The sequence below is a fragment of the Hyperolius riggenbachi genome, chromosome 9, assembly GCF_040937935.1.
Source record: "Hyperolius riggenbachi isolate aHypRig1 chromosome 9, aHypRig1.pri, whole genome shotgun sequence".
Classification (NCBI taxonomy): domain Eukaryota; kingdom Metazoa; phylum Chordata; class Amphibia; order Anura; family Hyperoliidae; genus Hyperolius; species Hyperolius riggenbachi.
Genome location: NC_090654.1, coordinates 28,251,518 through 28,276,530, shown reverse-complemented (window position 1 = coordinate 28,276,530; position 25,013 = coordinate 28,251,518). Strand labels below are relative to the sequence as shown.

At 47.0% G+C, this 25,013-nt stretch overlaps 1 protein-coding gene across 3 annotated transcripts in view; it reads right to left on the bottom strand.

Moving 5' to 3' along the window:
- Positions 1-960: 960 nt before the first annotated feature.
- Positions 961-25,013, bottom strand: part of USP21 (ubiquitin specific peptidase 21) — an 81,535-nt gene continuing 57,482 nt past the window's right edge. For all 3 annotated transcript variants that reach the window (XM_068252256.1, XM_068252260.1, XM_068252259.1), the window contains 4 exons: positions 23,959-24,037; positions 13,656-13,763; positions 1,794-1,908; positions 961-1,707 (listed from right to left, as the gene is read on the bottom strand). In XM_068252256.1, coding sequence (XP_068108357.1) covers positions 1,620-1,707; positions 1,794-1,908; positions 13,656-13,763; positions 23,959-24,037 — 390 coding nt within the window. In that variant the 3' untranslated portion in view covers positions 961-1,619. The remainder of the gene's footprint in view (positions 1,708-1,793; positions 1,909-13,655; positions 13,764-23,958; positions 24,038-25,013) is intronic.

Sequence of the window (25,013 nt, the reverse complement as noted above, 5' to 3'; positions counted from 1 at the left end):
GGTAAAGGAAAACATTTCCTTGTTACAGCCGATACAAATACTGCAATAAATCTGCAGTGTGTTTACTTCCTGCTTTCATAAAAGCAGACATAGGGTTAACATCCTGTGTGTACAAGGCAGCCAGCTGATGCAGCTGAGAGATCAAATTACAATTGTGATTAGTCACAGATTAAAAAGTGTGTGGGGGGGGGGAAGTAATAAGGCTATACTCTCAGTACATACAGGGTGCATTTCTCTGTTTTCCTTCTGTCTTGTACAAGATTTCAGGTCCACCTTAAAGCGGACCCAAGCCAAACGTTTTTTTTTCATTCAAAATATTTAGTTGCACCACTCTGACACATACAAATATAAATAAACACTCCTTCAAGCCTATGAGCATTTCAATGCATGCTTTTCACCCTTCTGTTTTCATAACTAGAGTTATACAGGTGGCAGTCATTACTTCTTTTAGATCATGGTGTGTTTGTCATCAGCTACCCTCCCTCACAGGGGCGTCGTCTATGTGAAATCTCACACAAGCTGAGATCACCTCCCCTGTGACATCATCAGTAGCAGCCTGTGTTTTGTTTTTATCTCCTCCACCAGTCTGCCGGATTCTGTCCCGGCAATATGAAAGGAAGGGAGGGGTTCCTCCAATAAATGTAAAATATATTATATTTGTCATCAAGCAGCTGAAAAAAGGCTGCTATTTATTATTATAATTTAGAAAATAGATTTTATTTCTGAAATCTTGTGTTTTTAATTTGGGTCCACTTTAAGGTGAAATAAATGTGTCAGCCTCCATATCCCTCTCACTTCAGGTTCCCTTTAAAACAAACAATGGCAGCGCTGACTTGTCCTGGATCTGGGATTCCCTGACTTCCAACAGTCAGGCACATGTGAATGAATAAAAAAAATAAACAAACAGCCTTTTTGTGGCTGCACCTCCGCCGAACAAAAGAATATTTCAAACAAACACAATAAGAAACCCAACTGACCATTTTTAATCCTTCCCAAAACATAAACAAGATGCGAGTTTCCTTTCGGCGTTGCACTTCGAAGCAGAGCATGTGCAGACATCAATAGCTGCTGGATTTGAAAACAGCTCGTTGGGCGATCAGCGGCTCCTCCCACCTTCAGAAACAGACTGCGGAGAAGTCATCTTTCGATAATGTAGAAAACTTTTGGTTCCTCTTTTGCATAATTCATCCCGTCACATGTAGTCCATAGCGAGTGCCTTGCAGAATTGCATACGCAGAAGATCCCGAGCACAGGGATTAAATAAATCGCGTACGCAGAAGATCCAGCGCACAGGGATGAAATAAATTCTGTATGCAGAAGATCCAGCACACAGGGATGAAGTAAATCGCGTACAAAGAAGATCCCACAAACAGGGATGAAATAAAGGATATCTCTTTCAGCAAAAATAACAGTAAACAGTCTTTGGACCAGCTTAAAAAGTTGTTAAAACCAACTTGCTGCCATTTTTTTTTATTGCTATCGTTCCCTGGTTGCTTTCTCACCAGTTCCTCTGGGGCCCAAGAAGGAGCTAAAAGTCAATAAAAAAAATAAATTGGTGCCCTAGGAGACACTTTCCAGCAGGATATGCTGGGATTTGTAGTTCCTCGCCAGATAACAGTTCACTTCTTTAAACAGGCATCTTCTAGTTCGTAAAACAAGACGTAGGCCTCGCTGGACTGCACAATGCTCTCACTCATAGAGGTCACCCTGCAGACAAGAAGGACAGACATGTTACTCAGAGTTCCCAGAATCCTCAGTGGCAGACAAAGGCAGAGGAAGGCGCAGGTGCTCACCTGGAGTCGTTGTAAGCGTACCATCCTGAGGGGTCTTTGCAGTACGCCGTGTAGTGGCCGTAGTGAACGCTGCCAGAGTGGTTGCAAAGGGCATACAGGTTATACACGGGGCTCCCTGCAAGCAGAAATGGCAGACATTACTTGGGGGATCGGAAATATACCAGAAGGAGAAATTTTTCTGTGGCACATCCATTGGAAATAGTTCGAAGGAGAAGCATAATTATACATACCGATATGCATCAGCTGTGTTCTTTATTCGTATCGTCACAATAGGGAGAAGAGGCCCCCAGGAATGTATAAAACCAAGTTAAAAACACTAAAATCTGAAAAGGGGGAGGTGGCTTACCTTAAAGTCACATATGTCAATATCTATTAAACACTGGCAACATGTTATGAAGGTCTGAGCACGCTTCCTCTGACAGAACCGCTCAATACTCTGGCTTTGTAAACCTTTGGCACTGTACTGGCCTGAGGAAGCAGGCTCAGACCTATGAAACGCATTTCATGTGCTCAATATATATCATTGACATATGTGACTGTTGTTATTGAGGTGAGCCACCTCCCATTTTCAGATTTTAGTGTTTTTAACCTAGTTCTATATATTCCTGGGCGCCTCTTCTCCCTATTGTGCTACTACACAGGGGAGCCGCTAGGCATAGGCAGTACAGGCCATTGCCTGGAGTGTCATTGGTCCTGGGGGCACCATTTTGTTGGATTAAGCCATGCCCCCTGACTAAGCACCACCCCCACGGGTGTTCTATTACTTGCTTCTGCTGCATCTGCTTAGTGTAAGTTGCAAGCACTGTGTCCCTCTGTGCCTCCTTCAGTCCTTTATGCCATGTCTGACCCCCATGTTTGTCCTTCTGTCTCCCTTTATGCCTCCTGTCTCCCTTTGTGCCTCCTTCTGTTTCCATGTGCCTCCTTCAGTCCCCCTGTGCCACCTCTGCCTCCTTCTGTCCCCTTGTGCCTTTCATTGTCCCCCTGTGCTACCTCTGCCCCCTGTTCCTCCTTCAGTCCCACATTCTGTCTTCATGTGCCCCTTCAGTCCCCATGTGCCACCTCTGTCCCCTGCACCTTCCTCTGTCCCCCTGTGCCTCCTTCTGTGCCCCTTTGTGCCTTCTTCTGTCTCCCTGTGGCTCTGTCTGTCCCCATCTGCCTACTTATGTCTCCCTGTGCCTCCTTACATCCCCCTCTGCTTTCTTCTGTCACCCTTGTGTGCCTCCTTCTGTCCCCCTTTGTGTATCATTCTGTTCCCCTTTGTGTATCATTCTGTTCCCCATTGTGCCTCCTTTTGTTGCCCATTATGCCTCATTGTGTCCCCCTTTCTGTTCCCTTGTGCCTCCTTCTGTCCCCCTTTGTGACTTCTTCTAACCCTTATGCCTCCTTCTGTCCCCCTGTGCCTCCCTATGTCGCCCTGTGTGCCTTCTTCAGTCCCACTGTGCCTCCTGCTGTCCCCCTTTGTGCCTCATGAAAGTGGAGCCCTGCCTATGTGTATTTTCTGGTGAAATGCTGCCCGCATTGTGTATTTTTCTGGTGAAACGCTGCCGCAATAAGTGTAATTTCTGGTGAAACGCTGCCGCATTACAATTATTTTAGGACCGATGTACAGATCTGTGTAAATAAATGTATTTTTTCCATCAAAAAATGTGTCTAAACTGTATTTATTTATTTATTGTATTTATAAAGCGCCAACATGTTACGCAGCGATGGACAATAAATAGGGATACAGACAATATTTAGGGGTGACATACAGCAATATGACAGGAATACAAGAAAACCAGATCACGCAGCACAGTATGAGTACAAGGTAATGCTTAGTCAGTCACTGGATGGAGCATGGAGATTAGGCAAGTTAGGTTCACTCAGATCCATAGGATGGGTTCACAGTAATGGAGGTGCATGATCAGGTAGGACACAAAAGGGGGAGGACCCTGCCCAAAGGCTTACAATCTAGAGGGAGAGGTAAGGACACGAATGGTAGGAGACCAGAGTTCAGCTGCGGGTTTAGAGCACTTGTGAGGGGTGGTAGGCCAGAGTGAAAAGGTGAGTTTTGAGGGCTTTCTTGAAGATGTTGAAGGAGGGGCTGCCCTAATGGGTGGAGGAAGGGAGTTCTATAGTGTTGGAGCATTCTCATCCCTTTCAATCAATATACGTTTTGTCTTCAAATGTTAATATGAAAGAGAACTAATGATGATAAAAAGGATCAGTGTGGTTTAAATTATAAAACTGTCTTTTGCTAACAAAATCTTTAGTGGTATGTGTGACTAGGGGAGTGGTGATGATGTGACTGAGGGTGTGGCAGGGGCATGTCTTAAAAGAGTCCCTCTTTCCTACCTCAGAAAGTTGTGAGGTATGTTTGTATAATACATTCTGGATACAGATTAGACAAACGGGTTGAGTGGTAAGGGGGGCGGGGGGGCGTTGGGTGCGTGGGGGGTGACACATTTACGCACATGCAGTCCCGGGTGGTGGTCACGGCCGTGCAGAGGGTCCTTAAGTGGAGGGTGCCCTCCCCACACTTCCCCCTTCTCGTTTCTGGCTAGGGGGTATTGGTTGTCATGTGGGTGCTGAAAGCAGATGCTGGGTGCCATGTGGGTTCTGGGCATGAGTACAGCGTGTCATGTGGGTTCTGGCTATGGGTGGGTATCGAGTGTCATGCGGGTGTTGATATGCGAGTACTTAGTGCCATGTGAGATATGGGTGCATGTATTGGATGTCATGTGGGTGCTGGGTGCAGGTACTGGGTGTGACATGGGTGAAAATACTTAGCACCATGCCTGTACTGGGTGCTGGCTATGGGTAGGCTTTGGGCGTCACATAGGTTTTGAATGCAGATACTTTGGGTGCGGGTACTGGTTAAATTACGGTGACCATACGTCCCGCTTTACCCGGGACAGGTCCCGCCTTTGGGGTCCGCTGTCCCAGGCTGCACGAGGTCCCGGGAAACGTCCCGCTTTTACCTGCGGGCCGTTCCGGCCTCGGGACTCTGGCCACCGTACTACTGCGTGAACTGGCTGCGGCATCTAATAGACGCCGTGCCAGTTCATAGCCCGCAGCCCCGCTCCAGCCTGAGCCTGCATAGTGTTTCAGGTTCCAACAGGCAGAGCAGGGCTGCGGGAAGATGGCGTCCGAAGCCCTGTACTGGAGACTATTTGTGTCTCCAGTACAGGGCTTCGGGCGCCATCTTCCCGTAGCCCTGCTATTCCTCAGCGCGGGAGACTGCAGGAGGAGGATCGTCCGGGGAGCTGCACACCAGAGGCCGGGAGAGGGGACTTCTGTCAGGTGAGTAAATTATTTTTTATCTCCTGCTGAAATGTTGCCCAAATTACGTTTATTTTCTGCTGAAATGTTGCCCAAATTACGTTTATTTTCTGCTGAAATTTTGTCCAAATTACGTTTATTTTCTGCTGAAATGTTGCCCAAATTGCATTTGTTTTCTGCTGAAATGTTGCCCAAATTACGTTTATTTTCTGCTGAAATGTTGCCCAAATTTCATTTATTTTCTGCTGAAATGTTGCCCAAATTGCATTTGTTTTCTGCTGAAATGTTGCCCAAATTGCATTTGTTTTCTGCTGAAATGTTGCCCACATTGTGTTTATTTTCTGGTGTCTGGGGTAACTGTTGCTGCATTTATTATTTAATGGTCATAGTTGGCTATATTTGCTGCTTTGGGGTTACGGTTACCAGGGCTGTATTTAGGGTTTGGGCTCCCCTAGGCACCCCAAACCTATGGCGCCCCCCCAGGAGAACGTTTTCGCGCGCCGCGACGTAAAATGGGCGTGGCCACAGAATGCAGTGGGCGTGTCCATAACACAGTGGGTGTGGCCAATTAAAATATCCTAGTAAGAGTGCAGCCCAAAGTCAGTGGGGCCATGGTTTCTCCCTGGGTATGAGTAAAGTGACCTTAAAAAAGCAAGTAGGAAATGTCCCCCTCCCCCCCCCCCCAAAAAAAAAAACACCACACATTAGCCAGTGTTCTCTCGCACAAAATAGTGGTAGGTATTAGAGTGTGAGCTCCCCTGAGAAAAGTCAGTAACATGACTGTTCTCTGCAAAGTGCTGCAGAAGATGCCATTGCTATATAAATACATAATAATATGGTAGGACATTAGACTATGGGAGAATTAGATTGTAAGCTCCTCAGAGGATAGTCAGTGACATGACTACGTACTCCGTGAAGTACTGCTGAAGATGTAAGTACAATATAGTACAGTGGTATGGCAGCATGATGGCGTAGTGGTTAGCGCTCTCGCCTTGCAGCGCTGGGTTCTTGGTTCGAATCGTAGCCAGGTCAACATCTGCAAGGAGTTTGTATGTTCTCCCTTTGTCTGTGTGTGTTTCCTTAAAGAGAATCTGGATTGTTAAAATCACACAAAAGTAAACATACCAGTGCGTTAGGGGACATCTCCTATTACCCTCTGTCACAATTTAGCCGCTCCTCGCCGCATTAAAAGTGGTTAAAAACAGTTTTAAAAAGTTTGTTTATAAACAAACAAAATGGCCACCAAAACAGGAAGTAGGTTGATGTACAGTATGTCCACACATAGAAAATACATTCATACACAAGCAGGCTGTATACAGCCTTCCTTTTGAATCTCAAGAGATCATTTGTGTGTTTATTTCCCCCTGCAGCTATCTTACACTGAAGTGTCAGGCTGTTTCTTCCTGCAGAGTGCAGACAGCTGTGCCTGTATGTAATTCCTCAGTATGTGAAAGCCCAGCCAGCTCAGAGGAGGATTTATCCAGCTTGTAAAAGATAAGAGAGAAGAGAGAAGCTGCCCTAATCTAAATTATACACAGGCAGTGTGCAGAGGGGGGCCTGGGGGGGGGGAGATGCATCACAGAACCACAACACTTCCAGACACAGGCTGACAAGTCTGACAAGAGAGAGATAAGTTGATTTATTACAGAGATGGTGATAGTAGAACGAGCTGCAGTAAGCTAGAACACATTAGAATAGCTTTTGGAACTTGTAGGATGATAAAAAACAGGATGCAATTTTTGTTACGGAGTCTCTTTAAGACACTCTGGTTTCCTCCCACATCCCAACAACATACGATACAGATAAGTATAATGTTAATTGGCTTCCCCTAAAAATTGGCCCTAGACTATGATACATACATAGACATATGACTATGGTAGGGATTAGATTGTGAGCCCCTCTGTGGGACAGTTATGTGACAAAACAATACATACTCTGTACAGCGCTGCGTAATATGTTGGCGCTATATAAATAATTAGTATAAGTACAGTAGCCAGGTCTATAGGTGTCCAAATGTAGACATACTATAGGTGTCCCCAGTATAGATATCCAGGTCTATAGGTATCCCCAGTTTAGGTAGTAGTCAGGGGCGTACATAGAAATCACTAGGCCCGCTTGCGAGAATTTGGATGGGCCCCCCCCCCCATAGGTGCCAAATAATCATAATGGGGCAGCGTTTTTACCATAAAATAATCGCAATGTGTGCAGCATTTCAGCAGAGAATAATCACGAGTGCAACATTTCAGCAAAGAATAATCGCAATGTGGGCAACATTTCACCAGAAAATAATCACAATGTGGGCAACATTTCAGCAGAAAATAATCGCAATGAGTGCAACATTTCAGCAAAGAATAATCGCAATGTGGGCAACATTTCACCAGAAAATCGCAATGTGGGCAACATTTCACCAGAAAATAATCACAATGTGGGCAGCATTTTTAGCAGTAAATCACACAGTGGGCAGCATAATACCAGTGGGCTGGCTGAGTATCTGGCTGGGTGAGCGGGTAGTGGGCTGGCTGGGTAGCTGGGTGAGCAAGCAGTGGGCTGCCTGAGTAATTAATTGCAGTATTTGTATAGCGCCTTTCTCCTGTCGTACTCAAAGCACTTGCGAGGCAGCCACTAGAGCGCACTCAGTAGGCAGTAGCAGTGTTAAGGAGACTTGCTTAAGAAACTCCTTACTGAATAAGTGCTGGCTTACTGAACAGGCAGAGCCGAGATTTGAACCCAGGTCTCCTGTGTCAGAGGCAGAGCCCTTAACCATTACACTATCCAGCCACTGCCTGGCTAAGCGAGCGGGCAGTGGGCTAGGTACCTGGCTGGGCGAGCGGGCAGGCTGGGCGAGCGGGCAGTGGGTTGGCTGGGTACCTGGCTGGGCAGCGGGCTGGCTTGGTACCTGGCTGGGCAGCGGGCTGGCTGGGTACCTGGCTGGGCATGCAGGATGGCTGGGTACCTGGCTGGGTACCTGGCTGGGCAGCGGGCTGGCTTGGTACCTGGCTGGGCAGCGGGCTGGCTGGGTACCTGGCTGGGCAGCGGGCTGGCTGGGTACCTGGCTGGGCATGCAGGATGGCTGGGTACCTGGCTGGGTACCTGGCTGGGCATGCGGGCTGGCTGGGTACCTGGCTGGGCATGCGGGCTGGCTGGGTACCTGGCTGGGCATGCGGGCTGGCTGGGTACCTGGCTGGGCATGCGGGCTGGCTGGGTACCTGGCTGGGCATGCGGGCTGGCTGGCTCCTGGCTGGGTAGCTGGGCTGCAGTTGCCAGCGGCTCCTTCGCGTGTCTCCCGGCTTTTCCCGACTCGCTCCCGCCCTCCAGCAGAGCGGCAGCTGTAGGCCAGGACGTGATCCTTAACTCTGCATGCCGCCGCACTAGACCAGGCGGCGGCATGCAGAGTTCAGGATCATGTCCTGGCCGGCCGCTGCCACTCTGCTGGAGGGCGGGGGTGAGCGAGTTCCCCTCATCAGTAGGTGCGCTCCCCCCGCTCCCCCCCATGACAAGCTAACCCCCGCTCAACAAAAAAAAAAACATTTTTTTTTTTTTATGTATAAAAATAAATAAATAAAAATAATAAATGATCTATAGGTGGCCGCTCCCCCCGAGGACCCGCCCATGGCACCGGCCCACGGGTGCCTCTTAATAGATACGGCCCTGACGGTTACGCTCCGCCCATACGTCATGGCCTCGCCCATTTTTCGGCGCAAACATCCCCCTTCCCCCACAGCCCCCTGTTCCGTCCCAGGTTGGACCCAGAAAAATCTGGTCACTCTAGTTAAATAGGTGCTTGTTGCAGATAGTGGGTGCCATGTAGAGGCTGTGTACAAGTGTGAGTACTGGGTGCAATGCCAGGCCTGGGTGAAGGTACCTGGTGTCATGTGAGTGTGAGTACTGGGTAGAGAAGAAGTAGAGGTCAGTGTGGGTGCTGCAGGAAGAGGAAGTCATTGGGGGTGCTGGGGGAGGGAGAGGTCAGTTTAGGTGCTGGATGAGGTCACTATGGGTGCTGCTGGGGACAGGAATGGTGCTGCTGGGGGAGGGAAAAGTTAATGTAGGTGCTGGGGGAGGAAGAGGTCACTATGGGTGCTGGGGGAGGGAGAGGTAAGCTTGGGTGCTGGGGAGGGAGAGGTCAGCTTGGGTGCTGACAGAGGTCACTATGGGTGCTGCGCTCTGCGGACAAGAAGGGTGCAATTGGAGAGGAACTTCCTGCGGATGTGTGTCGGGACGTCCCACGGGAAGGGGTGGGGCTTATTGCAGCCAAAGACGGAGCTTTATTTTTACAGTGGAAGGGGCCTTTTTATGGGCATTTAAAGAGGGGGTGCTTGGGAACCCAGAGCCCCCCCGCCCCTGGTGGTGGTAAGCACCGGAATCTGGGTGAAATAGCCAATGGAGCCACATGTAGCCAAGTTGCACACCCACTTCATCGTGGTAACTAGGCTCCTGTGTCGTGCCTCAAAGCTGGTGTTAAGCAGCAATTGGCCACAATATTTCACCTGGCTTCTGGGTCCCACCTCTGTCCTGTACCGCACATAACGATCGTCTTAGGTCCCATTACCACAAGATTACATTTGGCATGTGTCTATTCCATATGCAAACTTTTGTATGTTCTACAAATTGTATGCAGATTTTCGCGTGTGTTCAGCGTAATTGACAATCATTATACAGGAAATAGATGCATGGTGAGAAAATCTTATAAACGGAACGGACTAAAAAAACCTGCATTCAATGGAGACTAATGGCGTAACTATAACCCCTGCAGCAACTACAGTAGTGGTGGTGGGTGGCCTGGGGGCGGTCCGGTACCTAATGTAATAATGCAGAATGCGCAGCGGAAGCCTTATTATACATGACCTGCTCCTGGCTATCACATCTCCTCCACTTCCTGGTTAGTTAGCAAGTGTGTGCAGCCAGCCAATCACCATGCAGGGACAGGGATCATCTTGTCTGAATGCAGGCTGAGGTCTTTGTCGCCCCCCCCCCCCCCCCGCCATGCACCGCATGGTCTGCCCTCTACTGCAGCTGTATAGCACTCGAGGAACGAGTGCCAATCACTGCGGGTGACAGTCCTGTGTATTTTCTACATACCAGGTCTGATTTACACATAGCACATAGAGAACACTGACCCAGGCTGATGTGTAGATCACAGAGTCACAAGTAATACTGAGACACACAGTAGTGGGGGAGGAGCTTTGGAAGCAGTCTGGCAGGCAGGAACACTTCTCTACATGGTTACTGCATGCTGGTAGAGGGCAGCTAGTGGCAACCAGATGTAACAGATCATAATGCAGAGCTTATTGAAGAGCTTATTAAAGAACAAGTGACACCCATGCTAACCTAGCAATAAAACACACACATATAAGTACATAAATACTACTTCTACTTACATAACAGATGTATTGTGCTATCCACATAATGATTCCTGTGAATTTTACAAAGGAAAAGCAGAAAATCCTATTCTAGGCAGTGGCCATCTTGCCAAGCTAATGATGACATCATATCCTCCCTGACTCTTGTTTACAACCCTCCCTTCTCTTGCTCATTGTGTATTCATTAGCTGCCCTTCTCCCAGAGTCTTCAGACACTCCCACTGAGTTGTATACTAACAACTGCACTGACTTTTTTTTTTATTTACACATCCAATCACTGAGTCACAGAGTTGCCAACTCATCCCTTTAATTACTGACACATCTTAGTTATACAGGTTCTGGGGCTATTTGCACATAATTAGTGCCTTAACTACATCTACCTAGCCACTAAACCTGTATAATTCATATGTGTCAGTAATTAAAGGGATGAGTTGGCAACACTGCTGAGTCACCTCAGCCTTGCTTGTAAACACAAGTAATCAGAGGGTGTTTCTGATAAGCAGCTAGGCAGGGAAATAAATGGAAGAGGAGGAATATATTATAGATAAAAAGAGCTCCCAGCATTCAACTCTTTGGCACTGTTTGGCACTAGGGCCGGTGCTCCTAAAGTATGTGATAACTCCAAACCATAACAGCAGAAAAAGTTTTGCAAGTTTTGAATGCAGGATTAGCATCTTTATCACTTAATACACTCAGACCAGTTGCTGTTGAAATTAGATTTTTATGGTGACAATACCGCTTTAATGGGGGCTTTGGCTCCCCAAATTATAAGAATATTTAATCTTTAACTTTAAAATTGACATAGGCATCAATAAATATTTATTTTATCTTATCCCTGTAGTAGTACCCGTTAGTGTCAGTGGCATAGGAAGGATCTCGCTAGCAGGGCTACAGACCGTAGTAACAATCTGCTCCATTAGAGTGTAAGCTCTGCTTGCGAGGATCTGGAATGGACAAGATGCTCCTGGCTCAGGCACGGATTCCCCTGCAGGTGACTTTACCATGTAATCTGTCCAATAACAGCTGCTGACCCCGAAGACTAATCTGCCGTAATCCCGTCACAGGAATCCCTGACACTAATGTGCACAGATCACCTTTCACTGGTGGTGTGATGGGTGTGATGTGTCCTCCTCTAGAATTTCCTCGCACTCATGTATACATGATTTCTCACATGCTTCACCTCTTATCTGGACTGCCCTTCCACAGCACATCCGTTACTCTCCAACCTTTGATATCTTTAAACACTTCCTCAAAACTCACATTTTCTGACAAGCATACACTCTAGCTTAGGCCATTCCCCCTTTGACCTCTGGCCAAGTTGCACTCCTCACTAGATAACCTAAAAACACACTGCCTCTAGGCCTGATTATTTTATACTACCCCTCCATTCCTTTATATTGGAAGCTCACAAGGGCAGGGCTCTCTCACCCTTTTGTGTCTTGGAATGTGTACATTTTATTCCTCATGTCACTTATCACTGTTATCACCAATTCAGTATTGTGTACCAGTCCTTTATATTGGTGTACACCATTCACCGTATTGTTTTGTACCCCATTATAGTCTTTTGCTTTGTACAGCGCCACAGAATATGTTGGCGCTTTATAAATCAATAAGAATGACTAGCCACTTTCACCGTTATATAAATCAATTACTGTATACAGAATAACAATGTTATTCCGACATCTTGGGGAAAAATGAAAAATCATGAAGCAAAAAGTGAAAACAAGAAAAAAACTTTCACAGTGGGACGTTACAGGCGCACATTACAGCAGCCTGTAACGCTCCCCAACGTACAGCAATGAAAAATCAATGGGCTGTTCACAGTGCCCACGTTGCGTTACATTGTAACGCTGGACGTTCAAAGAAAGTGCAGCATGCTGTGCGTTATAGGTGGTTTTAGCTGCGTTAGATTGTTTGCACATGCTCAGTAATGTGGTTTTATTTTTTTTGTGTGCAGGAGAGAAGGAGGGGAGAGTCTGCTATTTTGCCTAGCCACATGGCTAATTAATATTCACTGCACTGCAATGCTGGTTCTCTTCCTGCTAGCAATGATTCATATGAATCATTATCTGCCTGCTAGCAATGATTCATATGAATCATTCTTTGCCTGCTAGCAATGATTCATATGAATCATTCTCGGTTCTCTGCCTGCTAGCAATAATTCATATGAATCATGCTCTGCCTGCTAGCAATGATTCATATGAATCATTCTCTGCCTGCTAGCAATGATTCTTATGAATCATTCTCTGCCTGCTAGCAACGATTCATATGAATCATTCTCTGCCTGCTAGCAACGATTCATATGAATCATTCTCTGCCTGCTAGCAATAATTCATATGAATCATTCTCGTTCTCTGCCTGCTAGCAATAATTCATATGAATCATTCTCGGTTCTCTGCCTGCTAGCAATGATTCATATAAATCATTCTCGATTCTCTGCCCGCTAGCAATGATTCATATGAATCATTCTCGGTTCTCTGCCCGCTAGCAATGATTCATATGAATCATTCTCGGTTCTCTGCCTGCTAGCAATGATTCATATGAATCATTCTCTGCCTGCTAGCAATGATTCATATAAATCATTCTCGTTTTTCTGCCTGCTAGCAATGATTCATATGAATCATTCTCGGTTCTCTGCCTGCTAGCAATGATTCATATGAATCATTCTCTGCCTGCTAGCAATGATTCATATAAATCATTCTCGTTTTTCTGCCTGCTAGCAATGATTCATATGAATCATTGCCGGTTCTATAGAACGAAAACGGTGCACCAAGAGACCCATAACGCGGCTCTATGTAGCGTCCACCTTTAGCACCACCATGTGTTGCGTTAGGGGAACGTTATGCGACCTTAGCATCCCCTGCAACGCAACGTCCCGCTGTATTAGAGCCCTTAATGCACATTGTCTGGTTGTCCTGCTGATCCTCTGCCATAGACCCTAAACAAGCATGCAGATTCAGGCGCTCTGACTGAAATGTCATCATGGATCAACTGCATGCTTGTTTTTGGTGTGATTCAGGCACTACTGCAGCCAAAGAGATCAGCAGGGCTGCCAGGCAACTTGTATTGTTTAAAATTAAATAAATAGGGCAGCCTCCGTATTCTTTTCACTTCAGGTGACCTTTAACCTAACTTCTGCTTTATGCCAAATTGGGGCCTTGGCTGTCCCCAATTATTATACATTTCTATAACACTTACTTTTTTTGTGTAATGCCTCACTGGGATGATCAAACAATTCACTTACCGGCCTTCTCGCTAGCAAACTCCTTGAGGTTTAGTCGGTGAATGGGAAACTCAACCGATACCGAACACTTCTTAATGGAGAACCGTGTTGTAGAGAATCTGTTCAGATCTGGCAGGTGGAACGTTAAGGAAGCACTCCAGTAACTTCAGAATTAAGTATTATATGAATCTGTCCTGTGCACGACCTTCTGCTGTCCTCCTCTAGAATCACCTCCTCCCACTCACATATACAGGACTTCTCACGACTTCCTCCCCTCCTCTGGAATTAACTTCCAAAACATATTCGTCACTCTCCAAACCTCTCAACCACAAACTTTTGCATACAATCTAACCTAGGAGATGCCACCTTCAGCCTGTGGGACAAACTATGCTCCTCTCTGAATAAAGCTTACAGACACAGCAACCGTGGATGTAAAACTTCTGCACCACCCCACCACTTATTTCCTCCCCATTTCTTTATACCTGGTAGACACCATGCAATTTCCCATAAGCTAGATAGGACAAATCGATCATTTCCAACAGGATAGCTCTGATTTCCGCTTTTCTGATCGATTTTCCGATCACTTCTATACAAATTCGATCAGAAATCAGATCGGACTTGTTGGAAATAATCAATTTGACCCATCTATTTGATGCAAAATTGCATGGTGTGCACCAGGCCGCTATACAGTACAGCACAGGGGGCTAGGAGAGACAAGGGGAAGGGAGGAGGAGGCTAGGGGGGGGGGGGGGGGTGAGTGCAGAGGTCTGACTTTGTCACGGCGACGGGCGTTTGGAAGTTGGAGATTCCCTGCCTTCGCCTTATAAGACGCAGAAACCTTTTCTCTCCATTTTGGTGGAGAGAAAGTGCATCTTATACGGCGGAAAATACGGTATGTTTTTATTGTTAGGCTAGTGTTTAGGTCTCTTCCATGAGGGCACGTCATCGCTGTGGAAAAGTCTAGTAGGGAATAAATTGTGCACATGTTATTTTTGCTGAAGCGAACACCCTCCTTTGTCGTCCCTGTTTTGAATGCAAGTTGTGTAATTTGCCTGTTTTTCTTTAAGACCTCTTTCACACCAAGACGTTACGTTTAGGGGACGTTAAGGTCGCACAACGTGCCCCTAACGCAAGGCATGGTGGTGTTGGAGGACGCCAGAGTGAGCCGCGTTATGCAGCTCTTGGTGCGCAGTATAGACTGCGGAGACCACATGATCGGAACACTCCGCATCATGTGGTCCCGCCAGCCAATAAGCGGCCGCTCCAGGAAGAAGTGCAGTGAATATTAATTAGCCATGTGGCTGCCGACAATAGCGGACTCTCCCCTCCTCCACAAAAATATAAAAAAACAAAAACAAATTACTGAGCATGTGCAAACAGTCTAACGTGGCTAAAGCCGCTTAGAACGCACAGCATGCTGCACTTTCCAATAACGTCCAGCGTTACACTGTAACACAGCGTGGGCACTGTGAACAGCCCATTGATTTGTCATTATTGTGAGTTGGGCTGCGTTACAGGCTGCTGTAACCTGCGCCTTTAACGTCCCACTGTGAAAGCAGCCTAAAGGTTATTATACTGTTGCTTATCTTTTAGAGCAGAGGGGAAGTTCTGAGTTCAGGTCCGCTTTTAAAGAAAACCTGAACTGAAAATTAAAACTCAAGATAAACATACACAGGTCATACTTACCTCCTGCATAGTCTTCAATCTCTTTCTCCTCTCCTGTGTCCCGTTTGTCCACTGTGATCAATGGAATTCTGCATACTCCATTTGGAAAATGGCCATTACCCCATAAAAGCTTTCTGGCCAGCACGCTGTTAAACTGTAACATCGCCTCCTTGAGCCAAAGGGACACATGGACATTACCTAGCACATCAGTTGTCCTCAGCTATAACTGACAGCAACTGATATATAGCTGACAGCAACTGATATATAGCTGACAGCAACTGATATATTTTAGATCTGACAAAATATTGTCAGAACTGGAAGGGGTTATTGTCAGAAGAAACTGGTGAGCTTCTGAGAGGAACTGATGGCAAGGTAACTATGTAATGTTCATTTGAAGTTACCTCATGTGTTTATTTTAAATAATTTTACTCAGTTCAGGTTCCCTTTAAAGAGACTCTGTAACATCAAAAACCTCCCCTTGGGGGTACTCACCGTGGGTGGGGGAAGCCTCCAGATCCTAATGAGGCTTCCCACGCCGTCCTCTGTCCCACGGGGGTCTCGCTGCAGCCCTCCGAACAGCCGGCGATAGACCCGACTGTAGATTCAATATTTACCTTTGCTGGCTCCAGCGGGGGTGCTGTGGCTGCTTTCGGCTCGGAAATAGACAGAAATACCCGATCTCCGTCGGGTCCGCTCTACTGCGCAGGCGCCGGAAACTTGCGCCTGCGCAGTAGAGCAGACCCGACGGCGATCGGGTATTTCCGTCTACTTCGGAGCCAACAGCCGTCAGAGCGCCTGCGCAGGAGCCGGGAAGGTAAATATTGACGTCACCGCTGCACGGAGGGCTGCAGCGAGACCCCTGAGGGACGGAGGACAGCGTGGGAAGCCTCATTAGGATCCGGAGGCTTCCCCCACCCGAGGTGAGTACCCCCAAGGGGCCGTTTTGACGTTACAGTTCCTCTTTAAGGGACAACAGACGGTGAAGGAGGCTTAATGGCCGCAGCTCTTACTTATCATTCAGAAGGGTTTAAAGTTTACTCCTCTGATTAAAATACCCATTCGATAATTAAAAACCATAATCCGCCATCCACCGCAGCCGTATAATACAGCGAGTGATAAACAATAAAGCAATTTATCAGGAGTAGCATAGAGTCACTGCTGATAATAAATCAGCCCACACAATATACACCGCACAGGGAAATGCCTTCCCAATGCAGCGAGAGAATCTCAGACTACCTGTATAAATAATGATCGCTGAGCAAGCAGACCGTGCATCAATCACAGCGCCACCATTCAGCCAACAGGCAGAGAAAGAGCAAATAGCAATAAATACTGACTAAGTATACAAACCATTCATCCATGTCCCAGCGTGATGGGCAACATGAAATAAAGGAGCAGGAAAATCAAACACACTAAAGAACCGAGTATCATTTTTAACTCCCAGGGCAGCTCTATAGCAAATTAAAAATGCATTCTAAAAATGTGGTTTATTATTTTAAAAAAAAAAACTTTCAATTTACCTCATTTTTTTACATCTAAGGGTTAAAATAGCCACTTTGTCCGTCCACAAAGGACCTGCGGTCGCTGAGCAGGAGATGGTGAAAACAGATAAGAAATCACCTCATTAGACTTAACTGACCACAAACAAACCCCCATTGTACTTCAAACAGAAAACATCAGTTACAGTTGAAGAATTTCACACCTAGCCTGGATAATAGCAGTTGTAAAACAGCAGGGGTTGAGCTTCTGAACAATGGCAGCCCTTGCAGCTATTGGAAGCCAGGAGCTGCTTAGTTCACTTTAAAGCAAGCCTGAACTGCAAATTAAAAGCAAAATAAAACATACACGTGTCATACTTACCTCCCGCGTAGTCTACTCCTACGCCTCTCCTGCGTTCTGCTTGTACACTGTGATCAATAGAAATCTACATCCTTCATTTTAAAAATGGGGATGACCTCGTAACAGCACTCTGGTCAGCACACTGTTAAACTGTAATATCGCCCACATAAGCCACAGGGAAACATGTCAGAACTGGAAGGAATCATTGTTAGAAAAAAATTGGGAGCTTCTGAAAGGAACGGACGGCGAGGTAACTACCGTGTTTCTCCAAAAGTAAGACATCCCTTGAAAGTAAGCCCTATGTTATATTTTCAGAACGCTCGAAAAATAAGACACCCCCCTGAAATAAGACCTACCAGCAGAGAAGAGAAGAGGCGGGGACACAGCGGTGCTTTAGGGTTGGTTCAGACGGACGTCTGCGTGGCGTTGCGTTTGGGGGCGTTGCGGCGCCTGCGCGGTCAGGCTTACAGTAGCCTTCGCGTCGCGTTCCGATGCGGTCGCGTTTTTTGTTCCCCTAGGGCAGGGGTCTGCAACCTTTAAGACATAAAGAGCCACTTGGATCCGTTTCCGAAAAGAGAAAAAAAACTGGGAGCCGCAAAACCATTATAAAACAAATCTAACACTGCATATATTGTTTCTTACCTTAATGCTATATACAGGATCAGATATGACCCCAATATGCACAAATTGTTAGCAGAGATGACCCCAATATGCACAAATCGTTAGCAGATATGACCCCAATATGCACAAATTGTTAGCAGATATGACCCCAATATGCACAAATCGTTAGCAGATATGACCCCAATATGCACAAATTGTTAGCAGAGATGACCCCAATATGCACAAATTGTTAGCAGAGATGACCCCAATATGCACAAATCGTTAGCAGATATGACCCCAATATGCACAAATTGTTAGCAGATATGACCCCAATATGCACAAATCGTTAGCAGATATGACCCCAATATGCACAAATCCTTCAGCAGATATGAAAAGAAAAACCTATTTACTCACCTAGTCAGAAGACCTCCTGTCACGATCTCCTCCTGTCCCGACCTCCGGTCCCGACCTCCTTGTGGCGCACAACTCCCACGATCCTCTTCCTTCCCGACGTCACGTCCTGCCTGCATTACACTGCAGGGCTACGGAAAAAGGGCCGCCTGAAGCCCTGCACTGCACCGGTCCGGCGGCCTCTCTGATAGGCTGCCGGCCAGCAGCAGCACACGTCACACGCGCGCCACAGCCACTGACACACACTACCGGAGCCGCGGCTGAGCCGCGGCCTAGGAGCCGCGGCAAAGGTGAAAAAGAGCCGCATGCGGCTCTGGAGCCGTGGGTTGCTGACCCCTGCCCTAGGGGGACATTAGCCGTCGCGGTTGGCCGCCCCCTGGAAGCTACATGTCGCTTCCAGGGGCAGCTCGAACGCTTGCGAAAATCGGGACCCGAACGCCACGATCGTGCAAACGCATGCAAAAGCTCTGTGTAAACGCTCCCATTCACTTGAATGGGAGCGTTTACCGCGACGTTCCAAACGCTTGCAGTAAACACTCTGCAAGCGTCCGTCTGAACCAGGCCTTAGGAAGAGGCAGCCAGGAAGCAGTGAGTGGTAGAGATGGGAAGTCCGGATTTTTCAATGATTCGGATGATTCGAATCGGATCATTGAAAAGATCCGGATCTTTGATCCGAATCTCGGATCATTTTACAAGGGAAGCATTCGGGGGTGTAATGACTAGCAGGACAGGACTTTCCCTGCAGTGGACAGAGATGAGGAGGGGGTGGACAGACAGAGAAGGGGGGATGGTGGCCAGAGAAGGGCAGGGTGTGGACAGAAAAGGGAGGAGGTGGACGAAGAGGGGTGAGCAGAGAGCAGAAATGTTTTTTTTTGCACACATTACCCACACGTTGCAATCATATGCGCTAAATCTATTTCACCTATATGTTCATCTGTATACTTTGCAAACGTCTCACAGTGAAAGAAAGCATTCCCCATCCTAATGTGTCCTTTTCTCACCTCCAATACTAATCATAAGGATCATATTGCACTGCAAAAACAGTGCCTGCCCTGTCATAGCCCAGCACGCTGTCTGCAAAGTTACTGAGCTGTGCTTCTGAGCCAAACGTTTCCCATTTGTTCACTTTGCACAACTACGGAACAGGCAGCCTATAATGAGCAGCACATTACAGCCAGTATGTGTGCTCTACACATATCTGGCAGTGGCACCCATGTCTGCTCTGTCATCTACCTGTCCCTGCAAGGCTGGCTCCCCTCCAACTGTGCGATCCATCTCTGCTCTGCTTCCAGGACCCCCCCTGCCCACTGAGAGGGGGCGTGCCGCTCCTGGCTCCACCCCCTTTGTGAACCGAATCGTTCATTTTGATGATTCGGATGATTCGACTCACAAAAGAGATTCGGATCAAAGATCTGAATCGTTCATGATCCGGTCAACACTAGTGAGTGGATGACTCATCCCTGCTAAATGTCAGCCTGGCTGCTTCCTCAATCCACCAGTACTTCTGTCATTCTCTCCCCTTTGCTCTGCAAGCCCCCCTGGTGAGCGAGATGTGCTGGCTGCTGTTGTCTGTTTCATTTACTCTGGGACAGTGGGAGGGGGTAAGAAGGAGCTCTGTGTGTGTGTGTCTGTGCGTGTGTGTCTGTGCGTGAGAGTGTGTAGGAGACTGTGTGGAGGGAGCTTCTGCCAGCACCACTTTGCTACAGTAGGCTCAGCAGAGTTAGGGCTCGATTCACAAAGCAGTGCTAACTTAGTTAGCACAGCCAAAGCTTTAAGTTAGCTCGCGCAAAGTTTAGCGCTACGCGGTGCGCCTAAAACATCGCACTGGGTGCACCTATAAAGTCGCACCGTGCGATGATTCAGGTGCACCCGGTGTGACGTTATAGGCGCACCCAGTGCGAAGTTTTAGGCGCACTCGGTGTGCCGCTTTGCGCGCAGCGCTAAACTTTGCATGCGAAGCTTAGTGCGTCATATGTTACTTTAGACGTGCTATGGGCTTTTAGGGCGTGCTAACTAAGTTAGCACTGCTTTGTGAATCGAGCCCTTAGTATGGAGAAAGATGTGTGCTTGTGCTCTTTAGCTGTGCTAGCTGTCCTTTCACGCTCTCTTCTGCACAACTTGCAGCAGTGGCAGGAATCTTAAAGAGTAACTGTCAGGCTGCAAAAGCTAATTTAAACCTCTATTCTCCTGTGTTAAACAGTTTAGAAGGAAGCCAAAAAGGCAATACTGAAGTTAAAAATCTCTCTTACTGTGAGGTGTGCTGAACAGCAAGGCTCTTTATTCCCAAGCTCCTAAGGAGGACGCAGGTCGAATAACAGATACTGCAAAGCATTCTGGGGCTGCCTCTTCTTCCCACTGCAGTACCTTGGGTCATCCCCCTTCATTTCCCTATCAGGCCTAGGCTGCTTTCTCAGTGAGACGTTACAGGCTCATGTTACAGCAGCTTCTAACAGCAGCCAGCACTGAAAAATCAGAGGGCACATGTTCTGTTAAGCTACATACCGTACTCACGGGGGACAATTGTCCCCCGTAGCATGCGCGCACGCGAACAGGGAGCGACAGCAACCTGCCGGCGACAGCTGTCCACACGTCTCGCCAGAAAGGCAGAGACGCGGCGGAAGCTGTTTGTGAATGGAGCATCCCCCGGTCGGATGCTCCATTCACTCGCGTAGGTCTCCTGTCGCTAGCCCGCGTACTTACGTGGGACTAGCGACAGTTCCGGCGAAGTCGCGGCGACAGCTGTAGCCGGCGATTGAACATGTCAATCGCTTGGCGACAGCTCCGACGGGCGCGTTATACACACGGGCGACCTGTCGCCGCAACACGCGCGTGCCACGTGGCTGCGGCGACGGCGACGGCCGTACCCCGTGTGTATGGGCCTTTAGAGTATACTGCATGAGTCCGCTATTGTTCCTAGCCACATGGCTAATTAATATTCACTGCACAGTAGTGTTGTACATTAAGATCATTTTTGTGAGTGGAATCATCAGGAAGCAGGGAGGATATGACATCACAATTAGCTTCATAGGAGACAGACAAACATGGAACCTGCCATGAGCTGTCAGGAGCATCATTCTCTGCAAATACTATATAAAAATTCTGTGAAATCCAAACGTGGACAGAGAAATGCATATGTAATGTAAGTACAGCCAATATTTAGCTACTGATATATGTGTTTTTTTTCTCTGAGACCTTATACCCAACAGCTCCTCTTTAAGCATGTGGCTGTCCTCTCCTTAAAGAGACTCTGAAGCTAGAATAAATCTCGCTTCAGAGCTCATAGTTAGCAGGGGCATGTGTGCCCCTGCTAAACCGCCGCTATCGCGCCGCTAAACGGGGGTCCCTTCACCCCCAAACCCACCCCCGCAACACTTGGTCGTGGAATTGGTCGTTCCTGGAGGCAGGGCTAACGGCTGCAGCCCTGCCTCCAGTCGCATCTATCAGAGGGGCATTGCCGCCTCTCCCCCGCCCCTCTCAGTGAAGGAAAACTGAGAGGGGCGGGGGATAGGCGGAGATACGCGCTGACAGACGCGCGTGGGGCAGGCTAAGGCGGTTAGCCCTGCCCCAACCAGGAAGAGGGGATGCGCTGCACAGAGGGGGATTTGGGGGTGAAGGGACCCCCGTTAAGCCGCGGGATAGCGGCGGTTTAGCAGGGGCACACATGCCCCTGCTATCTATGAGGTCTGAAGCGAGATTTATTCTCGCTTCAGACTCTTTTTAAAGCGGATCCGAGATGAAAAACTAACTATAACAAATAACTTGTCTATGGGCTTGATTCACAAAAGAGTGACAACTGTTAGCACGGCCGTTTTCGCGTGAATTTTCGCATTGCGCGCGATCTTCGCGCTAAACGACAATGTTGAATTTTACCGCAAAATCGATATTGCAATCGCGCGCAATGCGAAAATTCGCGCGAAAACGGCCGTACTAACAGTTAGCACTCTTTTGTGAATCAAGCCCTATATATCTTATCTAAAGTTTAGATCGTTCACACAGCAAATCTAGCTGCAAACAGCTTCAAAAGTTTATGATTATTTATTGCGGTGATACAATGAGAGCGGCCATGTTCTGTTTGTCAAATTGTCACAGGCTGAGGGCTGGAGGTGATATCAGCTTGCCTGTGTGTAAATTCCAGGTCTGTGGAGTCTGAGTTGAAGTCGGAGCAATTTTGGGCACCCGGAGTCGGAGTTGGAGTCGTGGTTTCATAAACTGAGGAGTCTGAGTTGAGAGAGTCAGGTGATTTTTGTACAAAATCCAAAGCCCTGTTAAATATTAGTCTAAGGAGTCGGAGTCGGGGCCACTTTGGTTACCCGGAGTCGGAGTTGGAGTCGTGGTTTCATAAACTGAGGAGTCGGAGTCGGAAGATTTTTGTACCGACTCCGCAACCCTGGTAAATTCAGTCCCTCCCCTCTACCTCTGAAATCAATGGCTAGTAACCTCCTCCTGCCCAGACTGAGCACCCATAAGCCCCTGCTACCTGGGACTGAGTGCCAAGGCTCTCTGAAAAGCTGTGGGCGAGGCTTGTTTAGTTTATAGGGAATTAGAGTATTAAAACAAAACCAAAAAAAAGTATTTAGCTTTAGGAATGCCCTATAAACTATATGAAACAAACACAATTATGCAATGAGTAAAAGTTATCTCGGATCCACTTTAATCGTTAGATTTGATCAAAGTTTGATTCTGGGAGTAGAAATCAACCTCAGCAAACAGTACAGTGACTTTGCCATTGCCTTTCATCATTTGTCTTTTATCAGTAAATGTAAAGTGAGATGCACATATTCTGCACAAATACTACTGCTACGTTTTCCTAATAGCCATGTGTTCTTCCTTGCATGGTTTCACCAAAAATAAGACATCCCCTTAAAATAAGCCCTAGCAAATGTTTTTGGGGCAAAAATTAATATAAAAGACATTGGCCTCAATTCACGAAGCTTATCTCCTGTCTTTAAAGAGGAACTCCAGCCTAAACAAACATACTGTCATTAAATTACATTAGTTATGTTAATTAAAATAGATAGGTAATATAATCTCTTACCCACCCTGTTTTATAAGAACAGGCAAATGTTTGATTTCATGAGGGCAGCCATCTTTTTGGTTGAAAGGAGGTGACAGGGAGCATGAGACACAGTTCCAACTGTCCTGTGTCCTGAGCATCTCTCCCAGTTGCTAGGCAACGTGAACAACAACATAGGAAATCCCATCATGCTCTGCACAGCATCAGGGAAAAAAAGCCCGGGCTTTTTTTCTTTGATGGGTGGAGCTTAGCTAAAAATGTAGCTAAAAAATGATGCTTTGGTAAGAAAAATAAAGTTCTGATGCTGTGAAACTGTTAAAGAAACACCAAGCCTTTTCAGTGCTGCTGAGTAGATGTTTAGTCTGGAGGTTCACTTTAATAACGTTTCTATAGTTATCACCATGTGATAACTGTAGAAACAGCTCAGAAGAGTTATTAAAGACAGGAGATAAGCTTAGTGAATTGAGGCCATTGTCTTATTTTCGGGGAAACACGGGTCTGTAATATTAATTTGCAGGTACATCATGTGTTTGATTTAAATAAGTTTACTCACTTCACTTCAAGTTCACTTTAAGTTGAAGGAAAACGTCATACGTTATTAGCTGATCTCGGCGAGCCTCTGTCTTTTTCAACTAACACTAGATCCCATTATTGAATAGTTGAATGGCATCATGTATGGATATTTAACAAAACCTTCTCACAAAGGGAATTGTTTATTTTTTTTTTTTTTTAAGGAAGAAAAAATGTAGAAAGTGGATTTACATATTGCTGCAGGTGCAGTTATGAAAAGGATACGGAGTACGAGTATTCGCGGAAACCGCTGGATGGTGAGTTTCTTTGTGCTTTTTGTCCTTTGCCTGCATCGATCGCAGATCTGTCAGAGAAAACAAAAAAAACGTTGCTATGGTTAGTTGCTAGGAGACAATAGTAGTGACGCCATTCCGTCAAGTGGTTACAAAGAGCTTACTAAGAGAACCGGTTTTCACACGCTTCTGGCGGCGGAGGGTTTAGCCGATGCTAGACATTTCTCTGCACCCGTCGCTCGGTGAACAGATTGCATTTTGACCCTGCTACTGCAGAAATCGGGCTGAATCCACAGAGTTTCCTGCAAGCAAATCGCCCAGGGAAACTCTGCCATAGGGGATAATGCAGTCGCTGTCTGAATCGCTTGCCTTAGCGATTTGGCCGACATCGCAGCATTTTTCGTGCGGCAGGCAGCGAATCCCATAGGTGTGCATTGTACGGTTTCCAGGAGTAGCGCAGGTCACGGCGGCTAGTGGAAGCGGGCCCTGAGCGGTATGTACATGTAGCATCCAGGACAAAATGAGACGCGATCAGACGGGAAAAGCTGGTACTGACGTTTAAAAAACAGTGACCATTTATTTGAACGGACAGTGCTTAAAGAGACACTGAAGCGAAAAAAGAATTCTGATATGATTTATATGTGTAGTACAGCTAAAAAATAAAAACAGTACAGGAAGAGTTATTGAGCTCCACGACTTTCAAAGTCGCAGAGAGCTCTGTCTTCTGAAGCTTGTTATCTCAACTGTCAGTCACTGTATTTTCTTTTTCTCTGTAGAGGACAGTTCAAAAGTTCATTGGCCTGCTCTGTAAAATCGTTTAAGGTGCATACACACACACTACAAAAGGAAACGACGGATGCGCCGGACCCTCCTGCTGGGTGGTCTTTAGCCGACAGTATGCGCATGTGTACGCGCTGTCGGCGGACTAATAAGGCTGTTTCTGAGCGATCCGCTGAGCGGATCGCTCAGAAACAGCCTCATCAGTCCGCCGACAGTCGGCTAAAGACCACCCAGCGGGAAGGTGCGGCGGACCTGTTGTTTCCTTTT